General features: G+C 44.0%; 1 protein-coding gene across 7 annotated transcripts in view; it reads right to left on the minus strand.

Moving 5' to 3' along the window:
- Positions 1 to 15,224, minus strand: part of grip2b (glutamate receptor interacting protein 2b) — a 187,003-nt gene that overhangs the window by 66,092 nt on the left and 105,687 nt on the right. For 6 of the 7 annotated variants that reach the window (XM_042089501.1, XM_042089504.1, XM_042089499.1 and 3 more), the window contains exon 2: positions 688 to 768. In XM_042089501.1, the coding sequence (XP_041945435.1) occupies positions 688 to 768 (81 nt within the window). Of the gene's footprint in view, positions 1 to 687; positions 769 to 14,821; positions 15,069 to 15,224 lie in introns of those variants that run through there. The other variant, XM_042089503.1, reaches the window with a different exon arrangement.

Below are 15,224 nucleotides of genomic sequence, written 5' to 3' on the forward strand. Positions count from 1 at the left end.
TCTCTCTCTCTCTCTCTCTCTCTCTCTCTCTCTCTCTCTCTCTCTCTCTCCTATCTCTTCCTCTCTCTCCTGCTGTCAACCTCTCCCGTCCTCTCTTCTACTATTCCTCCCTTCTCTCTCCTCTCATCTCATCTCTCCCCTTTTTCTCTCCCCCTCTCTCCACTCCTGTCTTCGCTCGCCGCTCGAAGCCGTCCAAGCCCAGGGGGAGCCGATAAACACGCTCCCCCCACATCAAAGCCCAGAAACGGGAGCAGGGCAACAGCCCCCCCCCCACCCTCTCCAGGGCAACCACTGTTTGTGTGGGCAGGAGAAGGAGAGAGGGAGGGAGGCAGAGGGAAGCAGAGTGATCGAGTGAGGACAGAGAAAGAGAGAGAGAGAGATGTAAAGAGGGAAGAGGAAAGGGTGAGTGAGGAGAGAGAAAGAGTGAGAGGGAAAGAGTGAGATTGAGGATAAATGACAGGATACAGGCATAGAGGAATCGAAAGCAGCCAAAAAAGAGCAAGAAAAGAAAAGGCACGACCACTGCATGAAAAAACTGAGAAAAAAAACAGAAAGACAGCTACAGAGAGACAGACAGTCAGAAATACATATATAAACACAGACAGAGATACAGGCTGATAAGAGAGCGAGACAGACACAGAGACAGACAGACAGACCTAGAGACAGACAGACAGGTTGGGAGTGTACCTGGGATGCTCTGTCTGTGGGAGGTGAGGGAGTTCTCTGTCCCTGCTGAGTCCTTATTCCCCTTTGAGTAAGGGCTGTCATCTGGAAAGAAGGGGAGACACACAACACACAGCAAGGTTACACGCCTGACACACACAGACACACACACACACTCACTCAACTTTAACGAGTGACATTACTACGCAGAGATAGAGGATCACAGCTGTGATGAGAAAGTCATCATAGTAAATGGATCAGCTGGCTGTGTTCTCATATGACATGACATCATGTGTATAAAAAGACCAAACTTCTCATCACCAACAAAGCAACAAAACCGGTGTTCAGTCTTGCATCATCTGAAAGACGTAACATTCTACATCTTCTTAGTACATCATCTTGAACATTTTCAGCCTGGGTGCAAAGTATGCACCTGTTTTTGCAAAATAAATAAAAAATCTTTTACACCACGACACCACCACAAACAAACTTTTACACCATGTTACATTCTCAATTGTTCAAAAGCTCCTCTCCGATAGAAGTTATACCCCTTTTGTCTATCTCCATTCTCTGTCATGCAGGCAACTCCGGCTCAGTTTGATCCTCGTAGCGCTGCTTGCTAACAGCGCTAAAGCATCTGAGAAGCATTCATCAACAACAAAACCCATTACTGCACATTAGCACTCTCTAGACATTTCCGTCCTCTCCGGCAGTGCTGTGCGGCTGTCAAGAGGAACCCAAGCAAAAACAGGCCATCATTTCGAGGGGGATGAATAATTCATTCTTTTTTTTTTTTTAACTCGACACATAAATTAGTGCATTTTTCTCCTCTCCACACCTCACACACACACACACACACACACACACACACACACACAAACAAACACACACACACACACACACACACACACACACACACACAATGCTCTAGGTCTGTCATCAATAATCATCCTGGGAGTTCCCTTGTGGTTGCCATTAAACTCTTCATCTAGTCCCTGATACCCACAAGGTAAAAACAATTAATACCCTCAGACAGGCAGAACCACTACACAGGCAGCAGATAGGGCCTGCTGATGAGCTCAGGCCCCCCGGTCAGGATCTCTGAGTGCTGGTGGCGACAGCGTTTCATCACAGTGATGTTCGTTTAAGGGCCTCCAGAGGAGAATCACAAAGCTGAGTGTTTAGCTGGGAAAGAGATACGCGGGTACAAAAGTGAATACGTCTCTCTCTCTTTTTTTTTTGATCAAGGCTGGTGTGCCAGTGGAGAGGTGCTTCTGAGCGAGCCTCCCATTCCATTTACACACCGAGTGTGCACTGGGCCAGGTGTATTCGCACTTACACAAACACGCAGACACAAACACATACATAAATCCTTATGTAGACACTCACAGACATCCAGTCACTCTCCTTTCACACAGATACACACACGCACACACGCACACACATACCTGCACTGCCCACAGGCATACCAAACCCATCGTGTGGAGAAAATGTGCTTAACAAGCCTACTATTGAGAGATCACCCTGCTACATGTACAGCCTCGGGCTATCAGCAACACTGATACCAATCAAATCTCTTCTGCACAGAAGCACGCGCACCAGACACCTGTGGATTCACAAGGAGCTCGTACGTCAAGACCTGACAGGTGTTGAGCATAGCCACAAAACCACATTCTGACACGAGTACTCCTGAGTCACCCAAAAGAGCTGTTAGTTTAATAATATATGCCCTGCCATGTTCTAAGGCTTCAATGCGCCCAGGGAGCCCATGAATCACACCACCCTCACTTAACCCCATCCCCTTAGACTTAGAGTATCACTGACTACAGGTGGATAGGAGAGAGCAAGAGAGACACCAACAACAAAAAGAGGGAGAGAGAAAGATGTACAAAGAGGGAGATAAAAGAAAGGGAAGATGAAGAACAGGAGAGAAAGCCAGAAAATGAGAGGGTGTGTGATATGGAAAGAGTGTAAGATGGTGTTAGGACAGGAGAGGATGGAATAAGAGAAAGAGAGAGAGAGAGAGAGAAAGAGAGAGAGAGATAGAGAGAGAGAGAGAGAGAGAGAGAGAGACGGAGGGTGTGAGTATTTGGTGACTTCTCAAGATATTTTTCCCCCTAAAACTTTCTCCGACTTCCCCCTGCTCTGTGTGCTTCAAAGCCAAGGCTCATTAGTCCAGTCTAAGGGGAGAGGAGCAGGGTGGAGAATGAGTAATTAAAATTCACACATACACTACAACCCAAACGCACCATAAAAAAGTCCTCCAAGAACCCTCCACTCCATACTCAAAGATATGAAAATGTCCCTTGAACGTGGCCAGCAGTGGTATACAGTGAGTCGGGTTCACAGCAGGGCGCTGTTGCCTGCAGACTATTTCACACAGCTCTTGTTACAGCCTTTGCAACTGTACTAGCAAGCATGATCTGGTCAGTAGGAAAGAGTCTTTATAAACTCTCTATTCTGCAAAAAAAACAGGGTTGTGGACAGGTTAGTATCAGAACAAAATGTGTTTGATGTTGTTATATTAAGCGGTTATGGAGGAACTTCTCAAAGTTTGTCTTTACTGTACTGTGGGTTGTATACAGTGACTGACACCACTCAGCAGCCAGAGAAGCCAAAACACGCAAATACAGAGAGGCGTTGACACACCTACATACAGACACACATTCTGAAACCACGGCCCACTACATACACATACTGTACACACACACACACACACACACACACACACATGCAAATGCAAACACAAACACTCATACATACAGGCACATGCACACACATACACACACACACACACACACACACACACATACACACCCCAACACACCCACCCACACAAACACAAACACACACACACACACACACACACACACACATGCAAATGCAAACACAAACACTCATACAAACACACACACAAAGGAGCTCTGAATCTACGACCCCCACACACACCCTCAACTACAAAGCTGCTGTCAAGACGTGTCAGATCTCAGCATGGCAGCATGATCCACCTCAGCCCGGCTCTCAGCCACACCTGGCCCAGAGCTGGGCCGTCTCTGGGTCTCTGGAAGCTCTTTCAATCCGCACGCTTTTGAAAATAATAAAAAATAAGAAACACCTCACTTCGCCAGTCACCTATCAAAAAAGCTGATTTATCCCTGGTGTTCCACCTCGCTTATGAAGCACTGAGTCACCAGTTTTTAACACTCTGTCTATTCGGGAAAAGAAAAGACAGACAGAAGCTTAGCTGTACCACCACCAAACTATGTACTGCATCTGAAAAGCAGAAAGAGAGAAAGAGGGAGAGGGAGACAGTGTGTGTGTGTGTGTGTGTGTGTTTGAGAGAGAGAGAGAGAGAGAGAGAGAGAGAGAGAGCTGACACATTGTAAAAAATATGAAAACCAACTTAGTCAAAGAAAGGATTAAGGTTTTCAATCTGTCAGCAATGTTATTTTCCTTGGCTATGCACACAATGATTTTGACATAATTATGTTTGTACTTAAATATGGTGTTTAGGAATTGTCCGTTACTACAACATACATATTACATAAGTCCTCAGTTGTCTTATTAGGCTATTCACCAACAATACAATGCCATAATGAACCCCTTTATCATCAAACAACTGCCCTGTGCTCTGTTGATGCTGCTGCTGCTGTGTGTGTTTGTGTGTGTGTGTGTGTGTGTGTGTGTGTGTGTGTGTGTGTGTGTGTCTGGCAGTGATTGTGTGTGTGTGTGCATGTGAGTGTGTATGAGTGTTTGCGGTGTGTGCATGCGTGTGTACAAGTGTGTGTGTGTGTGTGTGTGTGTGTGTGTGTGTGTGTGTGTGTGTGTTAGGGCTTTGACTCCGAACTTCGTTATTCGAATATAATTCGATTATTTTAAAAATGAAAGATATTCGAACAAATTTTAGGGATCTCTTAATATTCGAACCTGTAGCCTATGGAGATCATTTCTATAAATGTATTTGGTTGTAAACGTTGTTTTCAATTCAGATTCCGAGGTTTTTTTCACGCCTGGTGAAGTAAAATCGCGATCTCATTAGCAAGGCTATTATTGGTCATCTGGGCTCCTGTAGGTGACGTTAGCATCCTGGCTGGTTCGCACTTAGTGAGCTCACACATAGACATAATAGACACTTTTATTTTAAACTTAACCTTCCTCTGATTTTAATCACCTCAGTTATCAATCAAAGCAAACAGGGAAAAGAAATGGCAACACAATCATGAAAAACACTCAAATAAATAAATGTGCAGATAAGTCTGAATGAAAAGCAGCACTGGTTGAAGCCTGGAAATATTGTAAACAAAGTAGGCTAACGTTAGCTTAATTTGCTAGTTTATTATAGTCTGGTTGGACTGTTCAGTTTCCCTACGTGTGTTTAAGTTTCAAATGAATACTTTTTCTCCTTGGGACAGGCCCGTTTGAGTCTTGGAAAATACTTTTCCATTTGCATCGGGATTGAGATTAGAATTTAGCAGTCAATTTGAATGCAACAGTGCAGCGTGCTAATGATGATAACCGGATTTAATAGCAATTTAGCCAGTCGTCTTACTCGATTACATACTACAATGCAAGATATATTTAGCCTATTTATTTATGGACAACGTAAGGCAGGAGGTATGTGTTACTTTTAATTATGAATGTTCTATCGAACATATTTTTTATTGATATCGATTACATGTCTATTGCGATACATATCGCTATCGTTTAATCGCCCGGCCCTATGCTCAATAATAACAATTTTAACACACGCATAAATACTCAGCCTTCCATGCACGTAGTCTATTGACATTGACTGATACACTGCCCTCTGGTGGACAGAACATATAGAACTTAAGTTTGATACCAATATCGGTCTTACTGAAGACATTTAATGGTTAAAATATTATTAATACATATTCGAATATATTCGAATTTTAATATTAATAAACAAACGAACTTCGAATGTGATTTTTGGGCAAAAGTCAAAGCCCTAGTGTGTGTGTGTATGTGCGTGATTGTGTGTATGCATGTGAGGGTGTGAGTGGGGGGGGGGGGGGGGACTTTGTACATGCAGCATTTAGAGTGAGAGACAGTTCTTGAGTCATCGGTTTGTGTTGTGCTGCAAAGTCAAGTAATTAGTGTGGGGCTTAATGAAGGGACTGCACTGGTGAAAGGTTGGGTTGCCCTCCCTCATTCAGTGCTAATTAGTCCACACTATCACACACCAGCAGCACAAAGACACACAGCAAGACAGCCAGGCCTGCAGTACAACTGATAGCTCTCGCTGTCACTAGCATGTCTACACACACACACACACACACACACACACACACACAGACACAGACACACACACACACACACACACACACACACACACACACACAAGTGCGAACACATGCGCACACACACACACACACACACACACACACACACACACACACACACACATACACACACACACACACAAAAACACACACACACACACACACACACATGTGCGAACACATGCGCGCACACACACACACACACACACATGCACAAAGACACTCACACATAAAGACACACATAGATGGCCATAAACTGACATCTGTGCATAAAACAAGCAAGCACATAAATACCAAAACCCTAAGGTCATAAACACACAGACATACACACATAAATTCTGCAAATTGCACACACAGACCAACATTGAGACAAGCTCACCATAATACCATCATGGTAGCCATAATGATGGCCATAATCAGAAAGGGAAAGCTATAGTATACTTCCTTTGTGCCCCGATGTTGTGTTCTCAATGCCAATCTATAAAGCCTGAAGCAGAAACAGCACAAACTCCTCTCAAAACATGTGCCTTATGTGCCTTGTTTGCCAAGTGAGTCCTGCCACAAACAAATATGTCATCGATCACCAACACGCTCAGTTATTACTGTCAATATGGTCCTGCACTATGTTCGTGATGTACTTTATGTACACTGCTTTGTCTTTTTATCCACCTTATTCACAAAACCTTACTCCCGTTCGGTTCTCATTGTTCGCCCATTCTGTTTACATTCTAACTTAGTGCAGTCTCAGCATATTCTACTTAATATATGACTGACAAAAAAATATAAAATATAAAAGTTTGCTTTTACATGGCTTAGGATATGTCAAGCACTGTGTACCGCCATATTCAAGTCAATACAATGCAGCTTTGGCCGGAATTAGAAAACCATTTTTCTGAATACTGAGGTGCCATGGCCACACTTATTGTTGGCTCAGGAATATATAATATATGGATATAACCTGTATATTGCTTCCTATATCTGCATATTGTTTGCTTATTGTGCTCCATCTGTATCTACTGTAATATGTCTGTGTATACTGTGTGTTGTCTATATATTGTCTATTTACTGTATACAAGAGTGAAACCAATGGCCACAGCCAGATTCCTTGTATGTGTGAAATTCGACTCTGACTCTGACTGATATAGACAAGATCAAGTTACCGGTACTTATGAGCTCACACAGCTAGCATGCTTACCTGCATTGATTTGCTATTGCCTACCTTTTAGAATGGCAGTAGAGGAGCACTACCTGCTACAGACAGTATAATCCTCCACCATCTGACAACCTGTGTATGTGTGTGTGTGTGTGTGTGTGTGTGTGTGTGTGTGTGTGTGTGTCCTCTTAACCAGAGACTTTCTAATGAGGAGACACAGCACTCAAAAAATCCTCCATAGAAATGCATAGGGTTAGTTTGTTACGCCAATATGGCCGTTGTCTACACATATCCCACCCCTTCCTCGGCAAAACGTCAACATCTGAATACATTGAGCCAATCATATGTTGTGTTGTTAAGACATCTTCCCAATCATGTGTTGTGAACTCACCACTGGAGCAAGATTGGTGTCGTGAAGCCTTGCGCACGCGCATTTCTGCTGAATAGGATGCCCGATGAGTGCCCAAAAAGTGTTGCTATATGGCTGCTGAGTGGAGGGACCTGCCTAAAAGGACTTTGTCTTAACTAACCAAAATTACATAGTCATGCTAACATCCCTCCCACCCAACATTTCTCACGATCAGAGAACACAGGGGTTGTGCAGTGAAGAGCACTTGGAACGTCACGACACAGACCCCCCAACCCCCCAACACACACACAAACACCCTGAACACACAAACATTACCTGTACACCCATCTCACCTCATACCGTGTGTTAGGGACAGGCAGTGAAAGTGTGTGGGAGGGATTCCATTAAGATCAAAGCCAACAGACACACACTGCAACACACACGGCAACACAAAACACCACACTACCCCACCAGTGAACAAACAAGACTGCCTGTAAGTGTGTCGGCATAGATTAGCATGATGCAGTTTAGCATGCAGCAGGAGGTCCGTCATGCATGTGTGGATATTTGTGTGTGTGTGTGTGTGTGTGTGTGTGTGTAGTGAGGGGAGGCTATGGGAAGGATGTGTTTGTGCATATATGTGTGTGTGCGTCTTTGGTTAGGGCCATGAGATGTATGTGTGTGTGCATTTTGTGCATGTGTGTACAGTATGTATATGTGTGCATGCACGTGTATGTATGTGTATTTCTGTGTGTGTGAGTTAGAGAGAGAAAGAGAGACAGGGAGAGAGAGAGAGAGAAAGAGAGAGAAATATGTGTCTTCAAGCATAAGGTCCAACCACAAAGCCTCAACTGCTAGAACTGATTATGTATTTCAGTAATTTGTTACTTAAATTGTTGCTTGATGAAGCGCCATCGTGCATACTGTAGAAAAACATCATATTTCCACACTAGTCAGTAAAGCATGTATCTATCATTCACATCTTTACTTAAGCCAATTCTCTAAGCAGTTCTGATTGGGATAGAGAGAGGCGAGAAAGAGTGATTTAGATGATGCAAAGACATACTGTATACATACTGTATACTGTAGATTACAGTAACACAAAGCACAGATTGATTTCTGTGGGTAGGAGAGGGGAGCATAGTTTGAGTGGACCAGCATTCATCCTTGTTCACTTAAAAAGTACCGACCAACCGGGAAGCACATACACTGAAGATTTATAGCCACATTATAGTTCTGCCCAGTACTGTAAACTGCTTTGGGTTATGTGTCTGCTGAAGGAATACATGTAATGTAAATGTCAAAGCCATCAGACACACACCCAAACACATATAAATGTTCTTGACTTGCCACTTTGACTCAATTGACTTCTAACAACCGTACCATCCAAATGGGCCTACTCAAATCTGAGCAGGAAAACATTTTTCTCTAAATCCCCTATCCCCAACTTCCACCCCCACCCCCATACACAAACTATAAACCTCTCTACTATCTGGTACCAGGACTCAAAGAACATCTATTACTTTTTTTCAGAGTTTGCACCTGAGTTAGAGCCTGCTATCACTACAGACAGGCCCAGCCTGCATGCAAACACACACACACAGAGGTATAAAGAGAGATACAGACACACACAAACAGATAACAAATTTAATATACATCGACGGGAATAGATGCTCGTACCTACCCTCACACGTGCATGCACACACACACACACATACATACACACACACACACACACACACACAGTAATCTCAATGCACAGTGACAGGTATAAAGAGAGATACAGACACACAAACAGATAACAAATTTAATGTACATCGACGGGAATAGATGCTCGTACCTACCCTCACACGTGCATGCACACACACACACACACACACACACACACACACACACACACACACACACACACAGAGTCACAGAGAGTAATCTTAAAGGAATTATCCGGAGTAAAATGCACTTTAGATCAATTTACGGATGATTGGGAGTACATACGTTGAGTTGACATCAAAATCATGTCATTCGGATGTGTTTTGAGAATGTTCGATTTTACCGTTTTTAGTCGAAACTCGTTAGCCTGGAAGTGACCAGGGCAAGTCATTTCGCCGCTACAAAGCGCTATTTTTATACAGCTCCAAACAACATTACACTTACGTGGTAGTGAGTAGAGGGTCCCTAAAGCCAAACCGAAGTATCCCGAGGTCTTTATGTGGTCAGATAGAGAGTCCAGAATGAATTTCAACAAGCCAGTACCTTTCCGGAAATGTTGCTGCTGCAGCTGACGTCTTTAGGGGAAAGTCCGTAGGAGTCGATTGCCGAGTGTGGAGTAACACGCTCTGGAAATTCACAATTTCGTTGCCGTTTTTTTTTTTTAAAAAACATAGTCCAGTATTTCTTTCGAAATTGAAATGAAGTTGTATGGACTGGACTATGTTTTTTTTTTTTTTTTTTTTTTTAAACACAGATGGTAAACTTACAGAGAGAGAAAGAAAGAGAGAGAGAGAGAATAAGGTGTCCATATTCTGTGCTCAGCATGTAATAAACCCCAGAAAATGCCATTCAAATAAAAGGGTGTAAAGGTTGTCAGAGCTTTAATTGGAGCTCTGAACAATAAACCCCACAACTACTGTAGGAAAAAGGACACTCAGATGAGGAGAGCAGAGTAGGAGAGTGAAGATGCCCTCCCACACCTCTTGCTCTTTATCATGTTTACAAGTCTAACACTTACATGCACATACAAGTATACACACACACACGGCTAGATTTGTGGATAAATTCTAAAGAGTCAGAGTAAAAGAGAGAGAAGAAAATATCTAAGGTCAAATGATGGTGCTGGAACATTCTATAGTCTATGAGGACTGATGGGAGATGGTGTGATTGAGACCTGTAGCACACCCACCCAAACGTTCCCATGCATGAGCTGCAATCCCATGCAACTCAATGAAGGGCTGTATACTTATGGTTGAGGCCAAGAAAATGTAATTACCAGCCTATTTACTGGTGCCTCATTGTTTGCAACAAACCACTGTGATTGTAAGGATGTCCAATGTACACTCCTCTGTGAACAAAACTGCCTAGGCAACAACACACGCAATCTCCAGCACCAAAAGAGTGCACGAGTTGTCATTTTCCGCATTGTGATAAGGCAACAGAGTGTGCAATTACGCGTGGCCTCTCCTCGCCACGCGCCCCGAGTTGCATGGTTAAACAAGCAAGCATCTGGCAAACAAGCCACAATTAGCATAATGACTAGTGACAAATCACTGTTTTTTTTTTCAATGTCTGCAATTAGGCATGGACAGGACTTGAGGAGGAGGACATTTTGTGAGCCCCTGCACTTGTTGTGATACATCCTGAGTAGAATGTTAGGAGAAGTGACGGGGTACTGTAAAAATCATTACGGCGGAACATTCACACCGAAACCCCACACCAAGTCAGTGCAGTGTGGAGTGTTGAATGAAGGAGCACAAACTCGCCACAAAACGTGTGATTGTGAGAGACAAAATACTGAGACCCTGCAATTAAGCCATGGGAAAAAATGACTGAAATGTGTAATCATTACGATACCCACTCGACTCAACAGTGAGAACAAGTGTGTGTGTGTGTGTGTGTGTGTGTGTGTGTGTGTGTGTGTGTGTGTGTGTGTGTGTGTGTGTGTGTGTGTGCGTGCGTGCGTGAGTGTGTGATGTCTCCTGTGAAGGGTAGGAGAGAAGTGACGGATGAATGAGAGAGAGGAGAATGAACACAAGATGGAGGATTGTGAAAAGGGAGGTAGAGGAGGGAGAGAAGAGTGGGGGAGTGAGGGAAAGAAAGATAAAGTGGAGGAGGGAGAAAGATCATGAGGGAGGTAGTGCTGGAAGAAGAAATACGAAGAGGAAGATGAAGAAGAAGGAGGAGAAAAAAGAAGAAGAGGAGGAGGAGGTGGAGGAGAAGGATGAGGAGGAGGAGGAGGGGGAGGTGGAGGAGAAAAAGGGAGGAGAGAGACCATAGAACAATGGGAGTGGGGAAGGGTGGGGAGACAGGGAGTGGAGGGTTAAAAGAACAGAAATAAGCAAATGAAAAGATGACCAAAGCAGACAGAACTAGATATGACCGCCGCCCAGTCCAGCACATTTTTTCCACAAAAATAAGTCACGCTGAAAGCCATATATGATTCTGTCTCACTGAATTGCATTATGCACACTCAATTCTTACTGGTATCTGCTAGACAACAAGTACCAAAACATGATTAGTTCATAGAGTTCACATGTAAAATACATTTTATACAACCCCACCCCCATCTTTCCTGTTCATAATTCTGAGAAATTCTTGAATTGTGTGCATGTGTGCGTGTACATGTTTATGTGTATGTGTGTGTCGGTGGGAGTGTGTTTGTGTGCATGTGTGTGCGTGCATGTGCTTCTGTGTGTGCCTGCGTATGTGCCTGTGTGTGCATGTGTGAATTGTGTGCATGCATGCGTATATATGTCTACTGTGTGAGTATGTGTCATACGTATGATTACTGTGAATGTACTGTATGTGTGTGCATGTGTATCTGTTTATGCACATGTGTGCATATGGAATGGGTTAACATGACCCCTGGAGGCAAACATACGCAAAAAATTGGTCATCCTAGGCCCTACGGTTCTCAAGATATTCACAGAAAACTCGGTCACTAAATGTACGCATACATTATTTTATTGTATGGCCCCCCATGAGCGAAAGTTCACAAAACTTGGCATGCATTCGGAGGGTGTCATAATGATCCTACACTTTCAATTTCGTGCAGTTTTGACCATGTCAGCCAGAGATATAGTGATTAAAACACCTAATTTTTTGCTTTTTAATTTTTAACTAGGTGGCACTATACATGAAATTAGTGGAAATGGGATGGGTTGACATGGCCCCTTAAGACCAACATACGAAAAAAAAGGTGGTCCTCCTAGGCCCTACGGTTCTTGAGATATTCACAGAAAACTGTCTCCGGCCACCTACAGGCCAGTTGGTGTACAGTAGCATAAATTCATTTATTGTGTGGCCCCCCATGAACGGAATTCCACGAAACTTGGCATGCATTCAGAAGGTGTCATAATGATCCGACACTTCCAATTCCGTGCAGTTTTGACCATGTTAGGTCACAGATACCTGCGATTACAACACCTCATTTTTACTTTTTTGTTTTTAACTAGGTGGCGCTATACATGAAATGAGTGGTTATGGAATGGGTTGACATGGCCCCTTAAGATCAACATACAAAAAAAGGTGGTCCTCCTAAACCCTACTGTTCTCGAAATATTCACAGAAAACTGTGTCTGACTACAGATGAAAACGAAAAATGATGGTTCCATGCTATCCTTGTGGGGCTACATGCCCACCAAGTTTTGTCTACCCCGGTCTTTCAGTGTCCCGGGAATCCTTGACGGAAATTTGGGCATGCGAAAAAAAATATATAATAATAATCTGACCAAACCTATATGACCGCCGCTTCGCTGCGCGGCGGTCATAATAAGATGGAAAGGGGGATAGGGTAAAAAGGCAGAGATGAAAAAGGGAAATAAAAGGGAGAGAAGGAAGAGGATGTTGGGATGATGGAGTAGAGAAGGAGCAGGCAGCGAGAAAGAGAAAACATGAACCAGAGGGAGCACTGGGCCAAAGCAACAGCAACAGCAACAGCAGTAAGAGCAACAGCACCAGCGGGGCTTGTGAGCAGCCGTGTCTGACAGTCTGTTTGGGGACCTGCTGCACATAAACAGTCTTATCAGCCTCCCACTCCTCTCCTATCTACTGTACGCCTCTTCCTCCATTGCTCTGTCCTGCTATCTTCCCCTGTGTTCCGTATCTGTCCATCCCTCGCTGTCCCCACACTATCTCACCGTCTCGGAGATAGAGAAGCATAACCCCCACTCTGCTCACCTCTCCTGTCTGACTCTCTTTCTACCTCCCTCCCTCTCTCTCTCACACACTTTCACTCTATCTCTCATTCCTCTTCTTCTCTGTCTCTTACTCTCTCCTCCTCCTTCTCTTCCTCCATCTCTACCCACTGGGAGAGCATTAGCGAGGGTGCTGTTGCATGACTCCAGCTTCTGTTCCAGCCCACAGCAAAGCCTCTCCTCTCCTCTCCTCTCTCGTCGTCCCCTGTCATCTCCTACCCCCACCTCTTCTCTTCCCTCATCTCCTCTCGCTTCCTATTCTCTCCTCTCCTCTCCTCCTCTCCTCCATCTCCTCTCCTCTCCACTCCTCTACGCCCAATTCTCTCCTCTCCTCTCCTCCTCTCCTCCATCTCCTCTCCTCTCCACTCCTCTACGCCCTATTCTCTCCTCTCCTCCTCTCCTCCATCTCCTCTCCTCTCCACTCCTCTACGCCCTCTTCTCTCCTCTCCTCTCCTCCTCTCCTCCATCTCCTCTCCTCTCCACTCCTCTACGCCCTCTTCTCTCCTCTCCCCACCAATGCTCTCTCCTCCAGGGCCAGCTACCACTTCATGCCTGCCTCAGTGTGGACTAACATGATTCATAACTTGAGTTCACAGCCTACCGAGGGGAAACACATAACAGCATCCCTGGATAGCCATGTGTTGCAACAACTGCCAAATCTGTCCATTATGAACTATATTGGATAGGGACGTGCCACAAATTAGTCTAGATGAGTTAATAAGGTGTGCTGGCTGTCTGACTTCTAAACTAAACACTGCACACATACAGTACAAATACTTTAAAACCACCAGTGGACAACTTTGATGGTCTTTTGGAACTATTAATATCCATGTTTTAAGGAGCAGTATTTCATTCAAGGATACAGCAACTCTGGCCGTCTGTGACGGACTGATCTGGCCAATCCACCCCCTGATCAGAACCACTCCACTTCACAATCAGTGGCATCTTGGGTAAATAAGCTCTTATTAATGATGCTAGTAATTTGCATTCTTTCATTATAATTGTTTCACAGTGAAGTGGACTGTGCAAAATTACACTCTAAAAATGGCAACAACTTGAGGTGTGTGATTGCTTCTGTCCACTGTGATAAGTGCAAACTAATGGAACAGAATAATTACCACACACAAGAAGCATTCAGCAAAAATGCCTACTTTCTCACTGTTTCTGAGCGCTTGAGGGTTTAATGCTACCATCAAGTATGAAGATATGGAAGAAGTAATATAATCAGAAATCAGAAACTGGAACTAGCACAGAAACTATACACACAGCACACAATTTCACATCCTTAAAATCTCAATGAAAAGAAAAAAAGTGAAGTATATGATTTACAAATGAGTAGATTTGAAATAAAGAGATAATACAGTATTTGATATGCCACTTTGCAACAAGGGTTAAAATGTTGGTAAGAATTTCTTCACACCCACGCACACATTATTGAGCTTACCAAAGCTGGTCTTCATCTCTCTCCTCAGACCACACAGCATGTTGTGTCTTTACACGATCAGTAACGATCACCAGAAACACACACAAGTCTCACTGCCTGGTCAAGCAGAGTTGCGGTAACTCTTCACAACACAGTGCGTCCACTCCCACAGACAAGCTCCCTCATATCCTTTCGCCACTCTCTCTCTCTCTCTCTCTCTCTCTCTCTCTCTCTCTCTATCTCTCTTTCTCTCGACTCTTTGCTCCTTTCTTTCTAGGAGTGAAAGAGAGTTCAATCGTTGCTGTAGATCGTTGCAGTGAGCCTCTCACAAATCCTGTTCTAGCTTACACACACTCTCCTCCCTCTCTCTCACCCTCTCTCTCTATCACACACACTCACACACTGTCTCTCAGTGTGACACTGT

This window comes from Alosa sapidissima, chromosome 4 (genome assembly GCF_018492685.1).
Source record: "Alosa sapidissima isolate fAloSap1 chromosome 4, fAloSap1.pri, whole genome shotgun sequence".
NCBI classification, from domain to species: domain Eukaryota; kingdom Metazoa; phylum Chordata; class Actinopteri; order Clupeiformes; family Clupeidae; genus Alosa; species Alosa sapidissima.